Genomic DNA, 25,238 nt, shown 5'->3' with positions numbered 1-25,238 from the left:
CTAGTTCTTTGAAAAGAACAATACTGACAATCATCTAGCCAAAAAAGCAGATGCAAATTACTAATTTCAGAAATGAAAAAGGGAACATCACTATAGACCCAATGGACATTAAAAAGATAATAAAGGAATACTATGAACGATTCTATGACCACAAATTTGATCACCTGGATGAAATGGACCAATTCCTTGAAAGACCATCTGCCAAAACTCACGTAAAAAGAAAGAGACAATTTGAATAGGCCTAATGAAAAAATGAATCAATTAATAACCTTCCAAAACAGAAAACACCAGGCTAAGATAGGTTCACTGGTGAATACTAGCAAACATTTAGGAAGAAATGATAGCAATTCTCTACAATCTCTTTCGGAAGACAAAAGCAGAAGGAATACTTCTTAACTCATTCTATGAAGCCAGCATTGCCCTAATACCAAAACCAGACAAAGTCATTATAAGAAAACTATGAACCAACATCTCTCATGAACAAAGATACAAAATTCTTTAAGAAAATATTGACAAATTGAACCCAACGATGACGTATAAAAAGAATTATACACCCAACCAAGTGGTATTTATCCCAAGTATACAAGGTTAGTTCAGCATATGAAAATCAATTAAGTAATCCACAATATCAACAGGCTAAAGAAAAATCACATGACCATATCAAGAGATGCAGAAAAAGCATTTTACAAAATCCAACAGCCATTCATAATCAAACTTTCAGTAAATTAGGAATAGAGGGAAATGTCCTCAACTTGACAAAGAACATCTATAAAAAAAAAAAATCTAGAGCTAATATCATACTTAATGATGACAAAATAGAAACTTTCCCATGGAGATCAGGAATAAGGCAAAGTTGTCCCCTCTCACCACTCCTTTACAATATTGTACTAGAAATCTTAGCTAATTCAATAAGACAAGAAAAGCTATACTGATTGGGAAGAAATAAAATCATCTTTGTTCGCAGATGAAATGATTGCCTATGTAGAAAATCCAAAAGAATCAATAACAACAAAAAACCTATTATAGCAAGGTTGCATGATATACAAAAGTCAATTGCTTTCCTATACACGAGCAATGAACAAGTAAAATTTGCAATTAAAAACAGAACACCAATTACATTAGCATCCAAAAGAATGAAATATTGAGGTCCAAATATAATAAAATATGTACAAGACCTAAATGAGAAAAACTATAAAACTTTGATAAAGATCAAAGAACTAAGTAAATGGAAAAATAACCCATATTTATAGGTATGAAGATTCAATACTGTCAAGATGTCATTCTTCCCAATTTGCTTTATAGATTCAAAGCAATCCCAATCAAAATCCCAGCAAGTTATTTTAGATATCCACAAACTGATTCTAATTTTTATATGGAAAAACAAAAAATCCAGAATAGCCAATACAATCCTAAAAAACAAAGAGGGAGCACTGTCACTACTTGACTTCAAGACTTATTACAAAGCTACAGTAATCAAGATAGTGTGGTAGTGGCAAAAGAATAGATAAAAAGATCAGTGTTTTGGAGGGGGGGGCTTGTTTTTTTTTCTCATTAAACTTTTTTTTCATGGGGTCTCAAAATGCTGTGACCTACATAAATATAGTCAACTGATCTTTGATAAAGGAGTAAAGGCAATACAATAGAGCAAAGATAGTCTTTTCTGCAAATAGTGCTAGAAAAACTGAACACCCACATGCAAAAAGAAAAAATGAATCTAGACACAGACCTTACACTCTTCACAAAAATTAACTCAAAATGAATCACAGACTTAAATGTAAAATGAAAAACTATAGAACTCCCAGAGATAACACAGGAGGAGATAACTATTTGACCTTGGATGTGGTAATGATGTTTTAGATACAATTGTAAAGGTACAATCCACGAAAAAAGAACTGATAAGCTGGACTTCATTAAAATTAAAAACTTCTGCTCTATAAAGACACTGTCAAAAGAATAAGAAGACAAGCCTCAGACGGGAAGAAAATATTTGCAGAAAACACATCTGATAAAGGACTGTTACCTATAATATGCAAAGAACTCTTAAAACTCAACAATAAAAAAATGAACAGTCTGATTTTTAAAAGGGCCACAAGACTTAAATAGATACCTCATCAAAGAAGAAATAAGCATATGAAAAGATATTCAACGTCATATACCATTAAGGAACTACAAATTAAAACAATGAGAAACCACTACACGCCTTTTAGAATGGCCAAAATCTGGAACATTGACAACACCAAATGCTGGTGAGAATGTAGAGCAATAGGAACTCTCATCTATTGCTGGTGTGAACGTAAAATTATACAGCCATTTTAGAAGAGAGTTTGGTGGTTTCTTACAAAAAGAAATATACCCCTATCATAAGATCCAGCAAATTGTGCTCCTTGGTATTTGCCCAAATGAGTTGAAAACATGTCCATACAAAAATCTGTGTGTGACTATTTATAACAGCTTTATTAATTATTGCCAAAACTTGGAAACAACCAAGATGTCCTTCAATCAGTGAACAGATAAACTGTAGTACATCCAGACAATGGACTATTATTCAGGAATAAAAAGGGAAGAGCTATGAAGGCATGAAAAGACATGGAGAAACCTTAAAGGCGTATTACTAAGTAAAAGAAGCCAATTTGAAAAGGCTACATGCTGTATGATTCCAACTATATAAAATTCTGGAAAAGGCAAAACTACGGAAGCAGTAAAAAGATTAGTGGTTGCCAAGGGTTGAGGGGAGAAAGGGATAAATAGGCAGCACACAGAGGATTGTTAGGACAGTGAAACTGCTCAGCATGATACTAAAACAATGGACGCATTTCATTATACATTTGTTCAAACCCATAGAATGTAAAACACCATTAGTGAACCCCAATATAAACTATGGAATTTGGGTGATGATGACATCTCAGTTGAAACAAATGTACTGTCTGGTGTGGGATGTTGGCAGGAGGCTGTGCATATGTGGAGATAGGGGGTATATGGGAAATCTCTGTCTATTTTTAGAATAAAAATAAAGTCTAAAAATAAAGTCTATTTTTAAATAAATTAAAGCCTGTTAATCGAGTACCTGGTGCCTCCCTCTACTGTTAGCAACATGCTGGCCATCCAAATGACAACTTCCAAATGAGGCAACACCTGCAGGAGCTAACTAGATAGGTCCTGACTGTGTGTCTAACGAGAAATGTCATCAAGAATATAACCAGCTTTTATACACCAATGATGAACTTGCAGAAAGAGAAATTAAGAAAACAATCTCATTTACAATTGCATCAAAAACTATAAAATACCTGCGAATCAAATTAACCAAGCAAGTAAAAGACCTGTTCTCAGAAAATTATAAGTCATTGAAAAAAAGAAATTGAAAAAGATACAAATAAATGGAAGCATATACCGTACTCATGAGTAGGAAGAAACAACATCATTAAAATGGCCGTACTACCCAAAGCAATCTATAGATTCAATGCAATCCCTATCAAAATGCTAATGACATTTTTCAGAGAGATAGAACAAATAATCCTAAAATTTATATGGAACTATAAAAGATTCCAAATAGCCATGGCAATCTTGAGAAAGAAGAACAAAGTTAGAGGTATCACACTACCTGATATCAAACTATACTATAAGTCTATAGTAATCAAAACAGCATAGTACCGGCATAAAAACAGATACATTGATCAATGGAACAGAATAGAGGACCTAGAAATAAATCCACACTTATACACTCACTTAATATATGACAAAGGAGGTAAGAATATACAATGGGGTAAAGAAAGTTTTCAATAAATGGTGTTGGGAAAATTGGACATATATATGCAAAAAAAAAAAGAAGCTAGACAACCTTCTTACATTGTATACAAGAACAGACTCAAAATGGATTAAAGACTTAAATGTAAGACAAGAAACGATAAAAATTCTAAAAGAAAACATAGGCAGTAAACTCTCTGATATTACTAACAGGAATTTCTTTCTCGCTATATCTGCCAGGCAAGGGAAACAAAAGAAAAAATAAACAAATGGGACTACATCAAACTAAAAAGTTTTTGCACAGCAAAGGAAACCATCAACAAACCAAAAAGACTGATTGGGAGAAAATATTCACAAATGATACATCTGATAAGGGGTCAATATCAAAAATATATAAAGAACTCATTCAACTCAACAAAAAAACAAACAATCCAATTAAAAAATGGGCAAAAGATATGAATAGATACTTCTTCAAAGAGGAAATACAGATGGCTAATAGACATATGAAAAGATGCTCACAGTCACTAATCATTAAGAGAAATGCGAATTAAAACCACAATGAGATATCACCTCACACCTGTCAGAATGGCTATCATAAATAAATCAAAAAACAAATGCTAGTAAAGATGCAGAGAACAGAGAATCCTCATACATTGTTGGTGGGATTGCAAATTGGTACATTCGCTATGGAAAACAGTATGGAGGTTTCTCAAAAAATTAAAAATGGATATACCTTTTGACCCAGCAATTGCACTTCTGGGTATTTATCCAAAGAAAACCAAAACAATAATTTGTAAAGATCTATGCACCCCAATATTCATGGCAGCACAATTTACAATAGCCAAGATATGGAAGCAACCTAAATGCCCATCTACAGATGATTGGATAAAGAAATTATGGTTCATATATACAATGGAATATTACTCAGCCATTAAAAAATAAAATAAAATTCTACCATTTGCAATGACATGAATGGACCTAGAGGTTCTTACGCTGAGTGAAATAAGTCAGACAAAGATAAATATTCTATGATTTCACTTATATGCATAATCTAAGGAACAAAACGAACAAACTAATCTAAAACAGACTCACAAATATAGTGGACAATTTGGTGATGGACAGAGTGGAGGGGTTTTGGGGGGCTGGGAGAATAGGGTGAAGGGTTAAAAAAGTACAAATTAGTAGTTGATAGATGGTCATGGGGATGGGGAGCGTGGCATAGGGAATGCAGTTAGCATTAAGGTAATGGCTAGATGTAGGGCCGAGGGAGGGAGCAATTGGGGGGATCGTTTTATGAACTATATAGATGTCTAACCAATGTACTAATACTTGAAACTATTTAAAATAAATAAATTAATTTTTAAAAAAAAGGAGAAGAAGATAACCAGCTCCTTTATCTGGTGACACAATAAAAGGAGATGTTAGCCCAAGTGGAAAGGAAAAAGACAAGAAAAACATTCTCTTTGAAAGGTTTTAAAAAATCACTTTAATTCCTCGAAGTTTGTTTTAAATATCAATATTTAATTTTTCACCAAAAAAATCCCATAAAATTTGTAAAATTTATCAATAATAAATGTCAATGTCTTTTTAGAAGAAATACAAAGTTCTATCATGAAGCACCTATATACTTCTGGAAGTAATTTTGACTTTGCCAGCCAAACAAACAACTGCAGAAATGCACCAGTCTTTGGGTCCCACATTAAACAGCAGGCCTGGGAAAGCCAAGCTGGTCAACATCACCACAGGAGCAGCCCTGACCTGCCTTCAAAACAAAACAGAGGAGCACTCCAGATGCAAGGGTTCACAACTACTCCACGGAAAACACATTGTACTAAGGAATGAGGAGCAGAGTGCCAGTTAAGCTGTTCAGAAATCCTCACACCATTTTAAGTTCTGCAACCTTTTCATTAATTTTATTTTTTGATTCCTAAGCTTAATTCTCACTGACAGAAAATGCCTTGTTTCGGGTGGTTAGAGACTCAAGTATTAGAACCAAACCCAATTCTAGTTCTTAGGTTTGGGCAAGCCTGAAGAAGATAGCTAACCTTAAATATACCCACCATTGTGAACTTTAAAAAAAAATGGAAATATTGAGAATCATTCATATTCTTTTCAAAAACGAAATGTATACAAAGATAAACTGAGCTAAGAAACAATGATCTATCAAGTAATACCTGCTAACTTTGATAAATGAACTAAACATAATGAGTCCAACACTTTGAACAGAATAAAGTGCTCCATAGACATGAACTCAAAATCACCCAGTACTAAAATGGCCCACAACTGGGAGAGCCGAGATGCTCCCAAGGGGTGTCTGCTCAATAAGCATATGCACATCCCACATCTGCCGCTAAGGTTTCCCCCAAGGGCAGGGTGCCATTGTGGCTGCTCCTACAGAATCCCCACTTCAAGCAACAGACAGTCCCGAAGTCACCCCAGACTCTTAAGTTCCAAGGTCTACTTACCCTCAATATTTGCTATGGATTCTGGCCCAATGAGTTGATTTTCAAATAGCCTTTCCACTTGTCGTAACTTCGTATTTGGTTGAGAACACCAAGCAAAAGAGGGCGTTCTTTAAAGCTGTAAAATAATACAATTATAGGAATTTGTTTATAGGAAATATATGAAGAGAGTGTTTACTAAGGATCTATGACATACATAATTCAGTTTGATAAACAAGTTTCATTCCAATAATATCTTTATTTGCCAGAAATACAAAGATTAAGAAAAAAACTGTCCTAGGATATCAGAAAGTCATAGTACTAAATAAAAATGAAAATATAAACATGGCTAATACAATAACTTTGGCAATCATCTGCTGCCTGAGAACACTCCAGGGCTTCCACCCACCTGAGCTTCTCATTATTGGTCCAATGCCTAACAGCTGGCTAGACTTCCTCACACCCTCTGATCACACACCCTGGCATTTATAGTCCCAATGGTTGCCCTCTCATGAAAGTTCAACAGAGCTGGAGAGGAGCCATGTTGACATTTCACAGCTGACAGCCTTGCTTCTTGCTTCGTGAAGAAGACATAACACACAATAGGGAGCTATCCTGGGACTGGAACCACTGCCCCATTGTCCAGCACAGGCACACTCTCAGGACCCACTTGGCTCCTCTCTAAAGCTGGACTCCACTGGCTCCTGGATCTCTCCTTTCACACAGACTGGGCTCCAGGAACTCTTCTCTCTCCTCAGGTCCTTCCCATCCACATGCAAATATGCTATTTCTCCTAATCCCCCAGCAAATCATGCTGATGCCACTGCCAAAAGAAAGACATCATTGAACCCCTTCACTCCATGTCCTCTGCTACCACCCTAGTCCAGGCCACCATCTCTCCCCTGCTTCCTCCCTTGTCCCCTACAGTCTATTGTCAACCCAGCAGTCCACAGGAGCCCTGCAGTTAGATCACAGTATTTGTCTGCTCAATGCCCTGCGACAGCCCTACCTCACCCAGAATGTAAGTCCTTGCAGTGGCTCTTAGCCCTATACCATCTGGCCTGTCACCTCTCTCACCTCCTCTCCCAGTAGTTCATTCTGCCTCCATGCCAGCCCCTCCCTACTGGTTCCTGACTATACTAGTAATCTCCTACCTTAAGTCCTTTGCACTGGCTGTTCCCTCTACCCTCACCTTCTCAGTGAGGCTTGCTCTGACCACCCAATACAATATTCAATACCTTCCCCAAAAGCCCAGTCTCCCCCACCACTCTACTTGATTCATTCTATTAGCCCTTTTCAGCTTCTCACTTCTGTTATTTTATTGTCTGTCTATCCCCAACAGAGCACATGAGATCAGGAAATTATTCCACGTTTTTTGCTGCAAGCACCTGGCATACATGAGGCTCCCAAAGAAGACTGTAGAAGAGGTGGGAGTGAGGATTATGGGAAGGGGGGTTTATCTCCCAATTCCCCTCCCATTTGCCCTACAGCAAGGCAGTTTCCTAGCCAGCCCACCAGAGTGGGAGAACTAAGGGAAAAGGGTGGGCTGATGATGTGGAATGACAGAAAAGCTCTGTCTTGCTGGCAAAGCACTTCACCCTTGCCACCAGCTATGAGTGGGCACCTCTGCAGGACACAGCACAACTTCCCTCAAATTAAACTGCCCCTCCTTCACTCTCTGCCAGGCTCCCAATTCTGGCTTTCTACCTATTTAATAAAAACACTCTTGGTTTAACTAGGAGTTTTATTTCCAAAGGAAGAACAGAACTGCAACTTTCATGCTTTCATGAAAAAAAAAGCCTGTGCTATATAGTTGAACACACCTGGGTTCAAATTCTGAAAGGTTGCACTTCCCAAGGTACATGTGAAGACTGAAGAACACAGACAAGCATAGAAAGTCCAAGGATAGAGGACACTCAGCCAGCCCTTCTCATCCAGTCCTTGGACCTTGCCTTTTTCTCTACACACAGGACATCCCTAGGAAATATTTGTAGAATCAAACCAATTAGTATATCCTACACTATCCCTACCCAAAAGGAGCCTGAGTATTATCTCAATAGGAAGACAAGAAAAAACTCATCTGAGAAAATACAAAGGACTGGCAAGAAGGGCCCCCACTCCTGCAGCAGGGTGGCAAAAGCACAAGCAACAGTGACCTCAGGAAACCCAAATCAGCACTCATGGTCAGCCAGGCCACATGGTCTCTGGTTAAAGCCAGCAAGCTGTTAACTCTTATTAACTCCTGTAAACTCACATTAATTCCTGCTAAATGTATTCTGAAAGATATTGGTCAACATCCTCCAGAAATCAGGATGTCACTTTTGTTATAACAGTCCTCCAATCTTCCAAAAAGGAAAAGAAGGTGGCTTTAGATGGCTGATTTTGGGCAAGGCCCCACAACCTTCCAGGTGACTTTGCTCCCTAGAACTAAAACCACTGTATAAAAATCCACTCTGGAAGGGTCTAGAGTGTCCAGGCCTTGGCCCATTCTCAATCTTATGCAAGCTAATTGTGTTTTAACAACACCTTGTACCTTTACTAATTCTAAATCCAACAGCAAAAAGTTGACTCTTCTAACATACGTCAATCTAAGATCAGAACTGTGTCCTCTTTGTATCTAATTGGATACCTGCCTCAAGCATAATAGGTGCTGAATGCATTTTTAGTGAACTGAACCCAATCTAAAACCTTAATTTTATTTACAAAACACCAACACATTGTACAGTTGTATATATTATATTCACTCTATAATGAATTAATGAATGGTTCTTTCTGAAGTTTCTAAAACCTTACATGGACTCACTTAAACTTCAGACAGCTCACCCCTCTGGGCGGTTGCAAGGAAAAACAGGAACTTACTGAACCAGATTGTGCAATCCACTTACACCACCTCGACATCAATGTCAGAAATCATACCTATAAGAACCTGGCTCTGCATCACTATAATTAAAAATGTGAATACATTTCATGGACCTCCTAATTGTACACTATTTTTTCAAGTTATAATGAACGGCATTACTCAAAGGTCCCCACTGATGAATGGTAACTTTGGAAAAAGAGAACACTAATTACAAGTTTTTTAAAAATCAGTTACTTATAAAATTTAAACCAGGTAACTTAAACTTAACCTTCATTTGTATCTGCTTTTGCCACTTCATATGAATTCAGGTCACTTGTGTCTAATACTGAAGCTTCTCTTATTTGGGATTTTTCTGATTTTTGTTTTTGGTTTACACAGCTTTGTTTTTGAAACAAAAACATGGGCAATACCATGTATATATTCTGTGGAACATCTAATTCAACATAAAATGCAGGCACCAAAGAAATCTCACATCTCTATTTCTCATAATAACTTACCGTTCAGACCAGATTGGTTTAATTACTCTAGAAACCATCCCAGCCTATTATATTTTGCTGGGTAACACCTCCCGAGAATTGCTGGGACAGGTCACCTGACAGGCTGTGGATTTATGAGAGAATCCAGCAGCATTATGGCTACAAGCAGGGAAACAGCAAGGGAGACAGCTAGCATCAAGAATGTCACTCGGAAAACTCTACCAGTAAAGGAGCTACCAAAAATAAAACATACAAAGGCAATTAGCAGAGGCTCAGATGGTGACAAGCTCGGCTGGTCCTAAAGCTCTTTTAGTAGGAGCAGGCCTCTCACCCAGTTTGCCCACTACAAGGCTGCCAACCTCTATGGCTTGCGATTAAACTTTAGCACTGTTTGCAAGCATTGGCAAACATGCTTTTTTTTTTTTTTAACCTTCCAGCTGTGTGGAGCACTCTTAACAGTAATTTTCCAGAGAGCATGATAGGCTGTATCTTGAACCCTCTAACAGTTTTAAAGAGAAAAAACACAAAACGTAATGGAGTAAACAGTTGCAATAAGGGAAAGGAGACACTCATCTACTTGGTAGACAGGTGTTTCCCAAAAGCTACTATTTCCTGGCACATGTATTCAAAGAAGCAACACTCAGTACAGGTTTCTCAGGTTTTATGGATAAACAACAGAGTCAAATTCGTGAAGAGATGGAAGCAGAACAACTTCCTGAGCATCTAATTCCCCAGGCATTTGCAGACCATACCGTTAAGAACTCAAAGGTAATCCCTGCTCTTCCACCTGGAATAGTCTGACAAATACTGACAGTTATTTACGAAGAATCTATAAAATTACAATTTCAAGTCATCTCTACTAAAGCCTTAGGAAGATCTGAAAGCTACCTTGGGAATCTTGCATTAAAATTTTGGACAAATGACCAACAGTGACTAAAAATCTCTCTCAAACGATTCTCATATACATCATTCTCATCTGGTAAACAAGTTAGCACACTTAGCCTCTTGCTACTAAATAAACTTTACAAGATCATGAGTCGCTTACGTTAAGTGCATTCAAATTTACTAAGCACTTGACATAAAGATTAACTCAAAGTAAATAAAATCATGATCTCCTAAGATGGAGATCATCTTTTTCTATACATGAGGGGGAAAAAAGGTGAATTAAAGAAAAAAATCAAGACTTACACTTAACGAAACTAATTTAAGGGTAGTATTTTGTATCATTTTGACAGGATAGTCTTCTGCTGCATAAAACTGTTCCAGGTAGAAATATGGGGGCCTGGGTACCAGTCCTAACCTCCCAACAACCAGCCAAGCCACTGCAGGTGAGTTTCTTCACCCAAAGCCCAATACTCCCTTCTGTGAAATGTAGTGTGGGACAGAGAATCTCAAAGTCCTGCCCAGTTCTGAATATGCATGATTTTATTAAATAAAACAGAAAACAAAATAAATCATTCTGTTTCTATAGGGGTAGGTGGAAATGAAAGGCAAAGAGAAAGACATGCAAAGGAAGGGAGAGGGAGAGGCTTTCATAGAATGTCATCCTTTAGACATTTAAGACAGCACAACTAAAGAGTGTTTGAATTCTGCCAACAAACTGTGTGGGCAGAAAACAGGTTCTCCCCTAGAGCCTCTAGAAAGGAACACTGCCCTGTGACACCTTGATTTCAGCACACTAACCTGTCCAGGACTTCTGACCTCCAGAACTATAAGATAATCAATCTGTGTTGTTTAAGCCGCTAAGTGTGTGGTCATTTGTCATGGCAGCCATAGAAAACTAAATACGTTTTTCTAATTAAACTAGTTTTATTAGTTTAATAATAAAAGTGGGACGCTGCTGTAACAAACACATGAAAACATGGAAGTAGCTTTGGAATCAGGCTGTGGATACAGGAATTTTGAGGAGGAAGATAGAGAAAGTCTATATTTCTTTGAACAGACTATAGAAGAAATATGACGTTAAAGAGACTCTGGTAGCAAGAGCTCAGAAGGAAGTAAGGAGCACAGTAGAGAAAGCATATATCATCTTAGAGAATATCTAAACTGTCAGGAACAGACTGTTAGCAGAAATATGGACATTGAAGGCACTGCTGGTGAAGGCTCAGAATGATGTCAGGAACAAGTTATTAGGAACAAGTTATTATAAGAAAGAAAGTAGATCCTTGTTATATGGTGGCAGAAAGCTTGGTTGAATTGTTCCTTGCAGTGATATGGAAAGCAGAACTTGTAACTGATGAACTAGGACATTTTAGCTGAGAGCATTTCCAAGTAGAGTTGAGAGTGTGGCTTCATTTCTTCTTGCTACCTTCTCCTCTAGAGCAGGACAGCATAGGGGACAATGCTAACCAGTTCTTTTATACTTTTGTCATTTTCCCTTTGCCGATGAGAATTCTAATAACCTAAAAGAATGAATTTTGTTCCTAACTTCCTTCTCTTCACTCACATGAGGTTTAAAACTCACCCCTCGCCAGGTAAAATGCCAAGTTGTTAGTCTTTACCTCCTTTGCTAGCTGGGAAAGAAGGTGGTCCAGTCCCACAGATCCTGTCAGAAGAAGCCGAGAGAGCCCAGGGTCCTGGAAGAGGAAAGGAAAAGAAAAATCAGGCCAACCCCTCCCTCCCAGCCCTATCTTCAAACCCCAGGGCCACACAACCTTCTTCTAAGGTGACTAATTGATGCTGATCAGGTGTATAAAAACACAGTGGATAAAAATGCATCTCTGGCACAGATCAGCTATTAATCCACACGATAGAAGGTTAATACAACCTAAAAGGTCTACAGCAGTAAAAGAGTAAGGGCCATGACGAGAGTAATGATAAAAACAGTGACAACAATGTGCCATGTAATGTGCTTTATTTACATGGGTAACCAAGCAGAACTATGTATCTCTTTGCTTTACAAACAAGGGAAGTGGACAGAGAAAGCACAAGTGACTTGCCCATAGCCCAATGGAAGAGTACGAACAAGTGCCAGGTCTGACTCTAAGCCTGTGATCACCATTAGCAATACCGCCTGCCAGAGTCAAGAAGACAGGGAGAGGATACCGGGACCTAGAGCCCTCAAAGTCAGAGTTCAAAACACTCATTACCAAATTTAATGGTGGTTTGCCTATTCTGGACATTTCATATAAATGAGATCAAACAATACTTCTGCGAGTGGCTTCTTTTGCTCAGAATAATGTTTCGAGATTTACCCAAGTTGCAGTATATATCAGGACTTTATTCCTTTTTATGGCTCAATAATATTCCATTGCTAAATACAGACCACAATTGGTTTAGCCACTTATCTGCTGATGGACATGTGGGTGGGAGGGGGAAATGAGGAGTGATTACTTAATGCACATAAGGTGTTTCATGGGGTGATGAAAAAGTTTTGAAACTAGGGAGCTGGTGATTGTCCAACACTAATAACACTTAACTTACACAGTCTAAGAAGGATAATTTTGTTATGTTAAATTTCACCTCAATTTAAGAAAAAAATTAACAGTGATGAAAATGTGGTGATTGTTGCAAAACTCGATGAGTATACTAAAGACCACTGAATTGAACATTTTAAGTGGGTGGATTTTATAGTATGTGAATTATATCTCAAAGATACTTTTTTAAAAAAAAGTCAATGACTCAACTATGCAAACTGCCACTCCAGAGGCTGGGACACTGTAACTCAAGTGATTTTCTTTAAGTGGCTTAGTTTTTCAACATAATGGAAATAACAAAGTATCTGTACAGTAAGGCAGGGCTGTTTACAAGTGGCAGCAATGACTTTGATCATGTGGTTCTTTCAAAAGCAGAACCTTGAAGAGAGACAAATGGTCAAGATGTGTGGCTGTCAGTGGTGAGTGCTGACCACTCTGGCATTCTGGTAGGGTCTAACAGAGAGAGGAGTCCCTTTCCTTAAAGGAAGCTGATACAATCACCCCTCCCCACCAAGGCAGAGAAGCAGTCCCTTGGGAGAAGCTCCACTGTGCAATCTGTCACCATAGGGCTGTCGTTAACAAAATGGTGACACTCTGGCCAAAGTGCTACTTTACCTTTTTCATACCTAACATGATTCTACATAAAACAGAATCTTCTCATTTGTCTTAGACTCCTATATTGTTAACTCTCCTTTACCACACTGTAGCTTACATCTTTTTAATCTAAATTTACTAATCTGATTCAGAGCTTGTGACATCCTACTTGAATATCTGGCTGCCCCTTCACACAATGGTAAAAGGCTCACTTATCTCCAAAAAAAAAAAGTCCAGCCAGAACTGAAAGCATCAGTGCTGATAACTAGAAAGGCAGCCAGAAGTCCAAGATGACCTGTGTCCCACATGGCCTATCCCTGCTGAAGACCTAACTAACGCCCTCTTACAATCACAAACTATAAAAGCTGAAGAATTTAGAGGCCACCCAGTCCGGTGCCCATAAGACTGGCCAGCCCCTGGATCACCTATACCAAATCATCAGGGTGGCTTTAAACAAGGCCCAGAGATTCAGAATGGCAGGTCCAGCAGGGGCCTAGAAAACCTTTTTTTTTTTTAGTATGCTTCTGTTGTTCCTGATGTGCAGCTGGACATGACCAACCTTATCTAATTCCCTTCCCAGTGAAAGAAGTCTGGTGATCATCAGCTAGCCTCTATTGGAAAGTTCTGTGCTCACATTTTACAAATAGCACCTTAAACTCCTTGAGTAGTCCAATGGAACTTTCTGTGATGACAGAAATAGAGCAGCCACTATCCACATGTGGCTACTGAGCACTTGAAATGAGACTAGCATGTTACATAAATGAGCCAAAGACCACCTCTGTCAATCAGACCCTAGGTTGTTTATTTCTTCATTGCAGGCTGTGAGAACCATTAGCTCAAAAGGCCCACCAGTGCCAAACTCCAACTTTTACATATTCAATTATTTTTTAAAATAGCCCAAACAAGCAAATATTTAGCGATTTAGAGTTTGCCTGCTTTGCATAATCTGTGAAAACACACCTGACAGCTGTTGCTCATTGATAAGAGGGCCTTGCCCCAGCCACTGCTGCCCTTGGAACTCTCTCTGATCCAGAGACTCACCTTGACCAGGGAGCCCTCTCTTCATTTCCCCTCTCCTTCGGAGTTCCTTGGCCCTCCTCCCCTTAGGATTGTGGCCCATTTCCGCTGTGAGATGTTCCCCATGTGCAATCCTGTCAATGTCACCTAAGAAAGCTCATATGTGCTGCTGCTACCTCATAGTCATATCTTTTTCCTTGATCAGCCCCCAAATCCCTCAAACTCCCTAACAGAGCACAAATGAGAAACTGAATTTTTAATTTTAGTTCATTTTAATTAATTTAAACTTAAACAGCTGAATATGGCCAAGTGGCTATGACATCAGGCAGCAGCCTTATTTACTATTTTTTCACTTGTAAGCATTTAATAATCACTTATATACATGTGCCAGGTACTATGTAAGGCCCTGAGAAAATAGCCATAAATAAAATAAAGTGTCCTGCCCTCTTTGTATTCTAGTATAAATAAGCAAATGCCAGACAGTGGAAGAACAATGAAGAACAATACAGCAGGGTCAGGGGCACTACAGTGATGCAGAGGGCTGTGATCACACACAGGGGTCAAAGCAAATAATCTCTGAATAGAGATATTCAGTGAAGCTGGGTGAAATCAAGTATCTGTGGCAGAGCAACACAGGCAGAGGAAACACAGTAGAACTCAACAAATTCTTGGCATATGAGTAAAGCATACATGCATAAAAGAATTAAAAGTCCCCATTCCCATGCCTTGATTACAGAGGCAGAATGACCATAGCAGAGAGCCTGAGACAGAATGAGTGAGTGGAAGCTGCTTAAACAGGTCAGGCACACTGCCAGGGCAGATCCCACAGAGCCCTGAAGACCAGGGAAGTGCCTGCCAGCAAGCACGGTCAATGTCCAAAGAGGCCAGAATACAGAGCATTTCCCTAATCTTTTACGCAAGGATCTTGGCTGCTCAGGTCATCTCATGCAACATGTTCTAAGAAACATGCTTTCCCCTGGCTCACATCGACTAGGTACAGTTCTGCCCTCAGGTGCAGCAAATCCTTGCCCTCTCAGACAGCCCTCCCTAGAATTGATGCCTGAGGTCACACCACCCTCAGTTCTTTCCTCTCCAGGCAACGAATTCCCAGTCAGTCCTATGGGAGTACTGCAGATGGTAGAGCTTGTAGAACATTCTCTTTCCTGGTTGTTTTCCTATTTCTCAAAGTCCCCCATAAAATGTGGTGCCCACAAATCAAAGCAAAGTTCTAGTCTAAACCATAAACTGTCACTCCACAAAATGGGGTTAGTTGCCAAAACTGAAAAATAAGGAAATTTCACAGAAAAATTTGAGTTTCCAGCTTCTCTTTAAAGTAGCAAATCTGTGCCTATAAAACTCAAATTGCAGGGCAGCCGCACAAGTATTTTCACTCTTCAGACATGCATGCACTTTCCTTTCCCAGCCCCACACTTGCTGCAGACAGTACCACATCAGGCTGGTACAAAAACCAATGGGACTGACACCAAGACCAGGTGCTGGAATACAAAAATTTTCAGAAAATGGTAGGTAGCAGGACTGCAGCTCTCTGGAGGCATCTGAGTCCCTGATTGTCTGTTGTAGAGTCCTTGGGGTGGGGGTGGGGTGTTCTGTACCCATACAAATTTACTTTAGCCCAAGGTTCATTAACTTTTTGGCAGGCCTATCTCACTGCTGGTTCCTGCAAACTCACAATTACAATTCTGCCTTTCCTCCATGTGTTGCCTCTGCATACCTGCATTATAAAGGACACTACATTTATCCCTATCCATTTTCAATTACAAAGCCCATCACATCATACTCTCCTTCCTAATCTGTGCTGACACATTCAGGAAAGCTGTCAACTTACTTTCTAGGTACAGTCTGGGAAATCAACTTGTTTGCCCTAATCTCTTGGAAGAGGCCCAGGTGATCAGCTCACCTCCTTGAGGACATCTGAATCCTAAAATTTCCTACATCTCCAAGGACAAGAGACGTTACTCTGATGCAACAGGATTTAACCATTACTGTTGACTCAGTCACGATTTACAAAATCCTGTTCTTTCACCAGCCAAATATGATGGGGGTTCTCTAACCCCTTCTGTACCAGGACATCAGAGCCTCAAGTCATGGTCTAAAGTCCTGACCAACAGACCCTGTGAGAGCAAAAACGACCTGTGATTCTTGTAGAAAATCTATAAGCCCCAAATCCACAAGGACCAGAACCCCAGGTGTCAAGGTAATCCCTGAAAATTGAGAAAATCAAACAATAGAGTCAAACAGTCTTTTTAAGTGAAGCACCTTGAAATTGTTCATCTTTCACAGTCGTTTATACTGGGGCTCTTAGACTATAGAATTCTTTATTTTAGCATTGAAAATAACTAAGAAGTTAAAAGAGCCACTCGAAACCACACACCTGGGGGAAAGAGCTAAGATTCCTAACTCCTCATGACTTCATGAATTTATGATAGCCCAATCTGTCTCTCTACACTGCACCCCCTACTCTTCAGTCTTAAAAAGGAAAAAGGAAAATTGACCTAGTAGAGAATTTTAATTAGTCTAAAATCCTTTAGAAAAAAACTATTGAAAAAGCAGCTGTTAAATTTTCAATGTATTCACTCTTCAGTCCTAAAGAGTTATGTGTGGACATTAAACAACTATTCTCTCTTCCCAGACAGAACTATGTTTCACAAGGGAAGGAACAGTTTCAGAGTTACAATCATTCTGACAATAAAGTTTCTAAAGCATCTGGGGAAACTGATGTCAAATAATACTAATTACAAGCTTGCACTGGTATGTTAAAGTGCTTAGCTCATCTATGTTCTGCACTGAATAAAAAGATTTAATGCCTGCATTCTCCATTATAGCTAGAACACAGAAATTTAAGAACTTTGGCATAAAACCTATTTCCAAAGCATAATTTTAAAAATATGCTTCTCAATCATTGTCCAGCTGCCAATTCTATCCTCCTTTACTCATTTTCATTTCTCTTTGACTTCAATATTCTGTAACTTTATATAAACTACATCACTCACACAGACCTCAACAACCTCATCCATGAAACAGCTAACACCACCTTCACGCCAAGAGTCAGAAGAAGGTCAAGGTATTGCTAGGTGTCCCTTCCACTAAAATCTATTGTCTTACTTCTGTTAATTGAATAATGTATCTTTCAAGGCTTTTATTCTGTTTAGCACATCTAAAGTTTATCCTGTGATTGTCAGGGTTCTACTTGCTTCAGATTCCCTTACTTCAATCACTATACACAATACTTTCATTTCTTGTGGTGAACCTTCAACTTCTAAGGTAATCAAGAAGACAATAAGATGAACTACTAAAAATGACCACAAAAGAAACGAAATATAGAGGAAAATCACGAGACAAATAATTAAAAACAACAAAAAAAAAACATAGCATTATGATAATAAATGCAGAAAGGAAGGTGGGTGATAAGAACTCACTATGAAAGAGACCATTACATATATATAGAAAAGGGATCAAACAAGTAAGAGAAAGAGGAAAACAGAAAAAATAAGAACAATGTTCGACAAGAAGTCAAGAAACTATCTTAAATGAACACAATGTAAAAGGCGCACTGTAAAAAAACAAGCAGCAGATGATGACTTTGGAACATCCAATTTACCCTGCCATTAAGTCAGAAATCCCCACAGAGAAATTGAAAAACAATTTAACTCTGCCCCTGTGCCCCAGGGCCAAGAGTGTCAGAGGAATCCAGCTGAGAGTTGGACCCATCCAACAAGTGACCTCAGATGCTGTATACCTTGGTTTCCAACACACTGCACCTCATGGCAAACTCAGGGCCAAGCTGTGTTTTCGTTTTTCATGTAAAAGTGTACACAGCAATACCTTGTTTTAATGATTTCTGTAGTAAAGCATTGCCAGTCCTTGCAAATCCCTTCTAAAAAGCTCTTCAGTCATCAGCAGAAGATGATTTCACAATATCCACAGTCAATCAAGCAACCAACTTGTCCCTCTCTGCAAAGGTCAGCATTCAAAGTCCTGCACCCTTGGAAGCCTCTGAGTCCAGGTCAAATCAGGATGGTTGGTCATCCTACAGTCAGGACTATATCATGTTCCTGACCTTTCCACTGACCCCAGGAGTCAGATATTACCAAAAAGTCTTCTCTGTAAATCGCATTTTAGAGCAAAAACGCTCCTGCTATAGTATAGCTGTCCTTCAAGGATCACGAGGAGCGACCCGAACATTTTTTCAGACCTCCCTTCAGGACAGTGAAAGCGTGGGGCCAGGAAGACTCGGGCCGTGGCTAGGTAGGCTGTCCCCGGGAATCAGGTGAGCCAGCGGGAAGGACAGCACGGAAGGGAACGGGGAGCGGAGGAAAGGCGAGGAAGCCATCGCTCTGGAAGCTGGGGCGGGAGTGAGGGGCAGGAGGGGCAGGTGTGGCTTTACGTGGTCTTGGGACAGAAAGCCAGAGATAACGCCGCGATAGGGCGCACAGTGCGACGAAAGTCTCCAGGACCCGGCAGGTGCATCCGCTTGATCAGAGACCGTTTCTTCCCCATAAAACGAGTTTTGCCGAGGATATTAAATGACACGGTGTAAGCCCAAGGTTGGCATCAAACTGACCCTGCTGCTGTAACTGCCATCATCGTTTCTGGGAGTAGACTCAGCAGCTCGCGGACCAGGTCTAGGAGCCCAGCCTATCTCTGGTCCTTTGCCTCAGGGGTCTGGCCATCGTCCGTGATGACCTGTGGCCGCGAGGGCCGGAGCTGCCGCAGTCCGTCCGCCTCACTCATGCTGCGACTGCCACAACCGGCTGCAGGAGCGGCTCCTAGACAGACTAGTGCGGTCCCGAAGGCCGCCGCGACCCGCCCCGCGCCTCGCACCACCCCTTTCTCAGCCGCGCGCAAAAGTGACGTGTCTGGATCCGCCCCTTCCGGTCGCTCGTCCAGCTGCTTCCTGAACGTCTCTCAGCGAGTTGTCAGGCAAATTCGAGAGTGTGGAACGTCAAGTTTCCCCCAGCCGGACCCGGGTCTTGGAAGCCGGACCCAAGTGAGAGCCTTGGTCAGCGCCGGCCTCTGGAACTTGGAACGCGCGCGGCCCAGCACAGCGCCTGCGCTGCCTTCTCTCATTTCATTTCGTTTCTGATGGTGATCGACAATTCTTGTGCACCTAGACAGTGCTGGTCTGAAGTGTTGGTAATTTGTGTTGGCAGAGAGGCTGGCGCTACTTATTAAATGACAAAGACCCCGGTTTCTACAGGCAGCGTAAAAAACAATGGGTTCATATTCTTCGAGACACAGAAGTGCAATAACCCCCACCTAAAAATTATACTTTTTCCAAACCAATCTAATTAAGGGAAAAACGGGTTAGAATATGTCCCTTTGGGTAAGGCCAGATGTTGAGTGTTAAGTCTTTTTGTAATAGTTACAACAGACATTCGATAAAGTTTATAAAAGCGATAAAAATTCTGAGATGTTCTAAATTAAATTACAGCGGCAGGAAAGTGAGAGAACTGATAGCCTGTTAATAATAGCTGCTGATCAGCTAACAAAACACTTTACATTCCCGTTTTTCCTGTTGGAATTTTGGATTAGTTTCCAGGTGGCTATTTCTACAGATTATTTTCGCCAGGCATCATTTAACTCCAGGAGCCCCATTTGTTTACACGAGGGCTTTCCCAACTGCTGCCCCCAGCTAATCTACGGGAGCAGACATTTCTTACCTTCACCCCACCTCTTTGCCTATAGCTTATGTAAATTCTTTCAGACTACGACTTTCTTCTCCCTTCTTGATGTATAAAATGCTTGCAGATCTCTGGGACTGCGGACATGCTGTCTATTCTATCTAGGATGCTGCTGCTAGTTTAGATTCCATGCCCCAAGACCCGTCTTTTGGCTAGCATTTTTGGCTTTATAAAACTTTATTTACAAAAAGACTTTCAGCCATGGAAGTTAAAAATTTTTAGTTTAACATATCAAAAGGTTATCTTTAGAAGTAAAGACAGAGTATAAATGGAAAGTATCATTAACAGTAAATAAAGCTCTTCTAGTGACTCTTTCTATGGTCTGGAGAGCCTCTCTCCTGTGCACAATGGTAACTCTTAAGGAAAAACTGCACCAGTTGCAGAAGGGGCAGCAGTCTCAAATAACAAGATCACTGTAGTAGGTGTTGCACAAGTTGGTATGGCATGTTCCATCAGCATTCTGGGAAAGTCTGGCTGAAGAGCTTGCTCTTGTGAATGTTTTAGAAGATAAACTCAAAGGAGAAGTGATGGGTATGCAGCATGAGAGCTTATTCTTTCAGACACCTAAAATTGTGGCACATTAAGATTACTCTGTGACCTCCAATTCTAAAATTGTGGTGGTAACTTCAGGAGTGCACCAGCAAGAAGGAGAATTGTCTCAATCTGGTACAGAGGAATGTTAATGTCTTCAAATTTATTATTCCTTAGATCAAGTACAGTCCTGATTGCATCATAATTGTGGTTCCGAACACAGTGTACATTCTCACATGTTACCTGGAAACTAAGTGGATTACCCAAGTACCCTGTGATTGGAAGTGGATGTAATCTGGATTCTGCTAGGTTTTTTTTTTATCATATGACCAAAAAACTTGGCATTCATCCCAGCAGTTGCCATGAATGGATTTTAAAAGAACATGGCAACTGAAGTGAGGCTGTGTGGAATAGAATGAATGTGGTAAATGTTTCTCTCCAGGAACTGAATCCAGAAATGGTAATGGACAATGGTAGTGAAAATTGGAAGAATGTGCATAAGATGGTAATTGAAAGTGCCTATGAAGTCATCAAACTAAAAGGATACACCAACTGGGCTATTGGGTTAAATGTGGCTGATTTCATTGAATCCATGTTGAAAAATCTATCCAGGATTTGTCCCTTGCCAACTATGGTGAAAGAGATGTATGGCATTGAGAATGAAGTCTTCCTGAGCCTTCCATGTATCCTGAATGCTTGAGGATTAACCAGTGTTATCAACCAGAAACTAAAGATGATGAGATTACTCAACTCAAGAAAAGTGAAGCTACCCTGTGAGACAACCGGAAGGACCTCAAAGACCTGTGACTTCAGGTTTTTAGGCTGTGGAAATTTAAAAATTACAATGTGATTAACCATGAGCCTTTAGTTGCCATCAATGTACATGGATCACACGTTTATCCTTCTAAATATATGAATCTGGGCCCACAGAATCAAAGCCCATGCTTGGTTTAATGCTTGCACAAATAAAATTAACCATAATAATGTGAAAAAATAACAATAAATAAAGTCTAAACAAGCATGAAGCAATCATCAGTTCATTCATTAATTATTTTAGTGAGCCAGGTATATTTCTAGGTGCTGGAAGATGATGATGAGCAAACCACAGACAAATTTGCTCACTTATGGAAATTTAACTAAAGGAAAGATTACTTTAATCAGATCATAATAAATATAAAATTTTAAATGTAATATTTGCATTAAAGGGAAATAACATGATCCTGTGAGAGCATTGGACAGATGAAGGAGCTGAAAGATAAACAGAGAAGAGAATTTACAGGCAGAGGAAACCAAGTCCTGTTACTATGCATCATCTATAGAAAAGGCATATTTGAAACAAAATATTCAGAATTTCCTCATTGCACTCGAAGGCTTTCCTGATGGAAATGTGCCCTTACCTTTCTCAGTGCTAGATAGCACTAGAATACCACATGACTGCTCCACAGGAAAAGAGATGAAGACTAGCATGAGAGAAGTGAAGAGTTCTATAAATCCAAGTCTGCAGGGATCCCAGGTCATAATTCAGGCATGGACATTTTATTTCATTCCCTGTTGAATACAACCAGAATAGCTATTACATCAGAGACAGTTAACAGTACTGCATAATCTGGCCCACTTTTAACAGTACTGCATGACCTGGCCCTTCCTGCCTATCTGGATTATCCTTCCTGCCCTGAATTGCATGTTTCGGACTCGATTGCTTGCTATTTCTAATTCTATGCCTTCCTGTCTTTGTCCATATTATTCTTCCTCCCTGTGATAATGCTTTCCTTAACTTCCACTTGGCCAAAAACATTTATCATTCAGGACCTGTTCCCAAGCATCAGTTCTGAAAATTGTTCCCCTGATTTCATAAGCAGAAAATGTATTTGTTTCTAAAGCACTTTGAACATGCCCTAATTATAGGACTTAGCTCATCATATTAGAGTTATTTGTATTCCATGCCCAGTATTAAAGCCCTCCAACCAAAATAGCCAGGAACATATCTATAAAAATATAATGTTAGTGTACAGCATAGTGACAGGTTAATAATACCTTATTGCATATTTGAAAGTTGCTAAGAGAATAGATCTTAGTCTCATTACATGGAAAAAAATATGCATGGTGACAGATGTTAACTGGACTTGTGATCATCTTGCAGTATATACAAATATCAAATCATTATGTTGTACAGCTGAAACTAATATAATGCTGTATGGCAATTATTACTCCATAAAAAACATAACAAGTTAGGTTTATTAAACTTGCTACAGCAAAGGAATGCACCAGAGCCCCCATGAGGCTCCTCAAAGCTCTGGAGTTATAGAAGGGTCATCTTGGGGTTTGGGGGCTGGAGTTACTCGTAAATGGTCTTGGCAAGGATAGTCAGATTTGTAAACTAGGAATGTCCCTGGAAGGAGTCAGTGGTCTTGGAGCACATGGTCTGAATGAACTAAATGAGTTAAATGGTCTAAGCTTAGATCATTCATGTTATATGTCACAATTTAGTGTCATTTTTCTGTATACGAGTCATGGAGCGGTCCACTTTGTCAGTTGTGGTTTGTTTCAGTTCTCAGTTCCCCTCCGCCCCACCCTCCAGCCTAACTACTACTCTGCTATTGGCAGTAGGGTGGGACACCTATGATTGGTTATACCAGGTTCAACCTTAATACTGTTGACATTTTGGGCCAGATAATATTTTTGTTGGGGGTTGGAGGGCAGGATTGGAAAAGCTCACCTGTGCATTGTGAGATATTTAGCAGTATTCCTGGCCTCCACCTACTCCATTCCAGTAGCATCCCACCTAGTCATGATAATCAATAATGTGCCCAGACATTGCCAAATGTCCCCTGAGAGGCAAAATAGCCCCTGGTTGAGAACCACTGGGTTAGACCATCTAGAACCCATCCTCCCACCACCATCCTCACACACACACGCTCTAAGACTGGGGGTGATTTCTACTTCTATTGAAACATTGGCCAACATGGAAGGCGCTTATCTCAACAAAATCAGGGTTCTGACAATGTGGAAGCAGTGATGCTGGGCAGGCAGCCAATAGTGTGTCTCACAGCTAAAACTAGAAACACACCCTATTTCTAGTTCAGTGCTTTTTCCCAATCCCATGCTATTTCTATTCCACAAATATCTCCTGAAAGCCTTCCAGGTGTTCAGTGAAATGCTGTGACGAAACAAAGGTGAAATAAGGTAAGTCAATGTGCAGGAATATTACAGTCTGGGAAGGGAAATAAGAAGCATAATCACCAATGTAAAACAATGCCACAGAAGAATCAAAGAGTGCCTTGTAGGCTGGAAGAACAAGTCCAATTAGCTGGGAGTGACCAGAGAAGGCTTCTTGGAGGAAGTGACCTGTGAACTATGCCTTGAGTGAGTAAGACTATTATGGGAAGGCTGAAGGGATGGTAAAAGACAAGGAACAGGCTAGGGGAGCAGTGTGGGGTACCCAAGGATTGATCAACAAAGGGGCGACAATCAGGGTAAACTTCAAGGTTAGGAGTAACAAAGGAAAAATTGTCTGAAAGGAGTGAAGAAGAGCAGGAATGGACTGAGTCCTTCCTCTTCCCAGATCTAGGAGAACAGGAGAAGTGGCCTGCTTGGAATAGGGTTTCAGGCTAAGTCGTTGTGCTGTGATGGGAAGCTCTGGTTTAGCTCAGGGACACCACACAGAGTATAAAGTTAGAGGATAAAGACTAGCTTCTCCACAGTAGGAAAAAAAAAACATCTTTGAGATCACTTGGTTGCCAGAAAGAGACATCCACAAATGCTAGTTGAAGATGAGGGAGGGATTTATAGAAAGGATATGGGGACAATCTTGTGGAACTCAATGCAGAAAATACAACCAGGCCTCACAGACACTGGAAAAAAGACCTGGATAAACAGGAGCAAAGATCCTCTCCACTTCCTTATGCCTCATGATGTTTTTGTCTCTGCGTTCCCTCCAAGACTCTGTGCAAGCCCTATTGTTTAGCTGGCCTTCACTTTTTGCCACCCTCTACGCTAGAGCTAGAAAAGATACATTGCCACTTTTCCAGCTCTTGAAGCTAAGGTGGTCACAGGCAAGGTTCTTGCCATGATATAAAAGCAGAAATCTAGGAATTATTTTTTCCTCTGGGAAAGTTTTTACTTTTCCAATAAAAGGGAGAGATAGTATTGGCCCTGCCTTTTCTTCTCCTGCCTTGAACACCAGAGTTATGCTTAGGATGGCAGCAGTGACTTATGACTATTGGAGACACTTGAAGTCTAGAGAACAATATGCTGAGAAAAGAAAACCAAAGGTCCTTGGTTGAATCATTGAGCTGCTGACCCAACAACCACCTGCCCCCGGGGTTTCTTTTTACATGAGGGAAGCAATCTCATGTGCATCTAGGCTTCTGTCAGCTGACAGTTTGTGCTTGCACCTGAGCACATTCCATGTGATATACCAGCATTTTCTGCTTGAGCATGCCTATGGCACACAATTGTTT

At 40.0% G+C, this 25,238-nt stretch overlaps 1 protein-coding gene and 1 pseudogene across 1 annotated transcript in view; one reads left to right on the top strand and one right to left on the bottom strand.

Moving 5' to 3' along the window:
* The window catches only part of APMAP (adipocyte plasma membrane associated protein), a 33,085-nt gene extending 13,685 nt beyond the window's left edge, over window positions 1-19,400 (bottom strand). Inside the window, 4 exon segments of the mRNA XM_039864720.1 lie at window positions 6,207-6,287; window positions 6,290-6,321; window positions 9,635-9,757; window positions 19,212-19,400. Of these exon segments, the coding sequence (XP_039720654.1) occupies window positions 6,207-6,287; window positions 6,290-6,321; window positions 9,635-9,757; window positions 19,212-19,297 (322 nt within the window). The 5' untranslated portion in view covers window positions 19,298-19,400.
* Window positions 19,391-21,986, top strand: LOC120603849 (L-lactate dehydrogenase B chain-like; annotated as a pseudogene).
* Window positions 21,987-25,238: the final 3,252 nt, after the last annotated feature.

The sequence above is a fragment of the Pteropus medius genome, unplaced genomic scaffold (assembly GCF_902729225.1).
Source record: "Pteropus medius unplaced genomic scaffold, Ma_sr-lr_union100, whole genome shotgun sequence".
In the NCBI taxonomy this organism is placed as follows: Eukaryota; Metazoa; Chordata; class Mammalia; order Chiroptera; family Pteropodidae; genus Pteropus; species Pteropus medius.
This window is presented reverse-complemented; position numbering and strand designations above follow the sequence as displayed.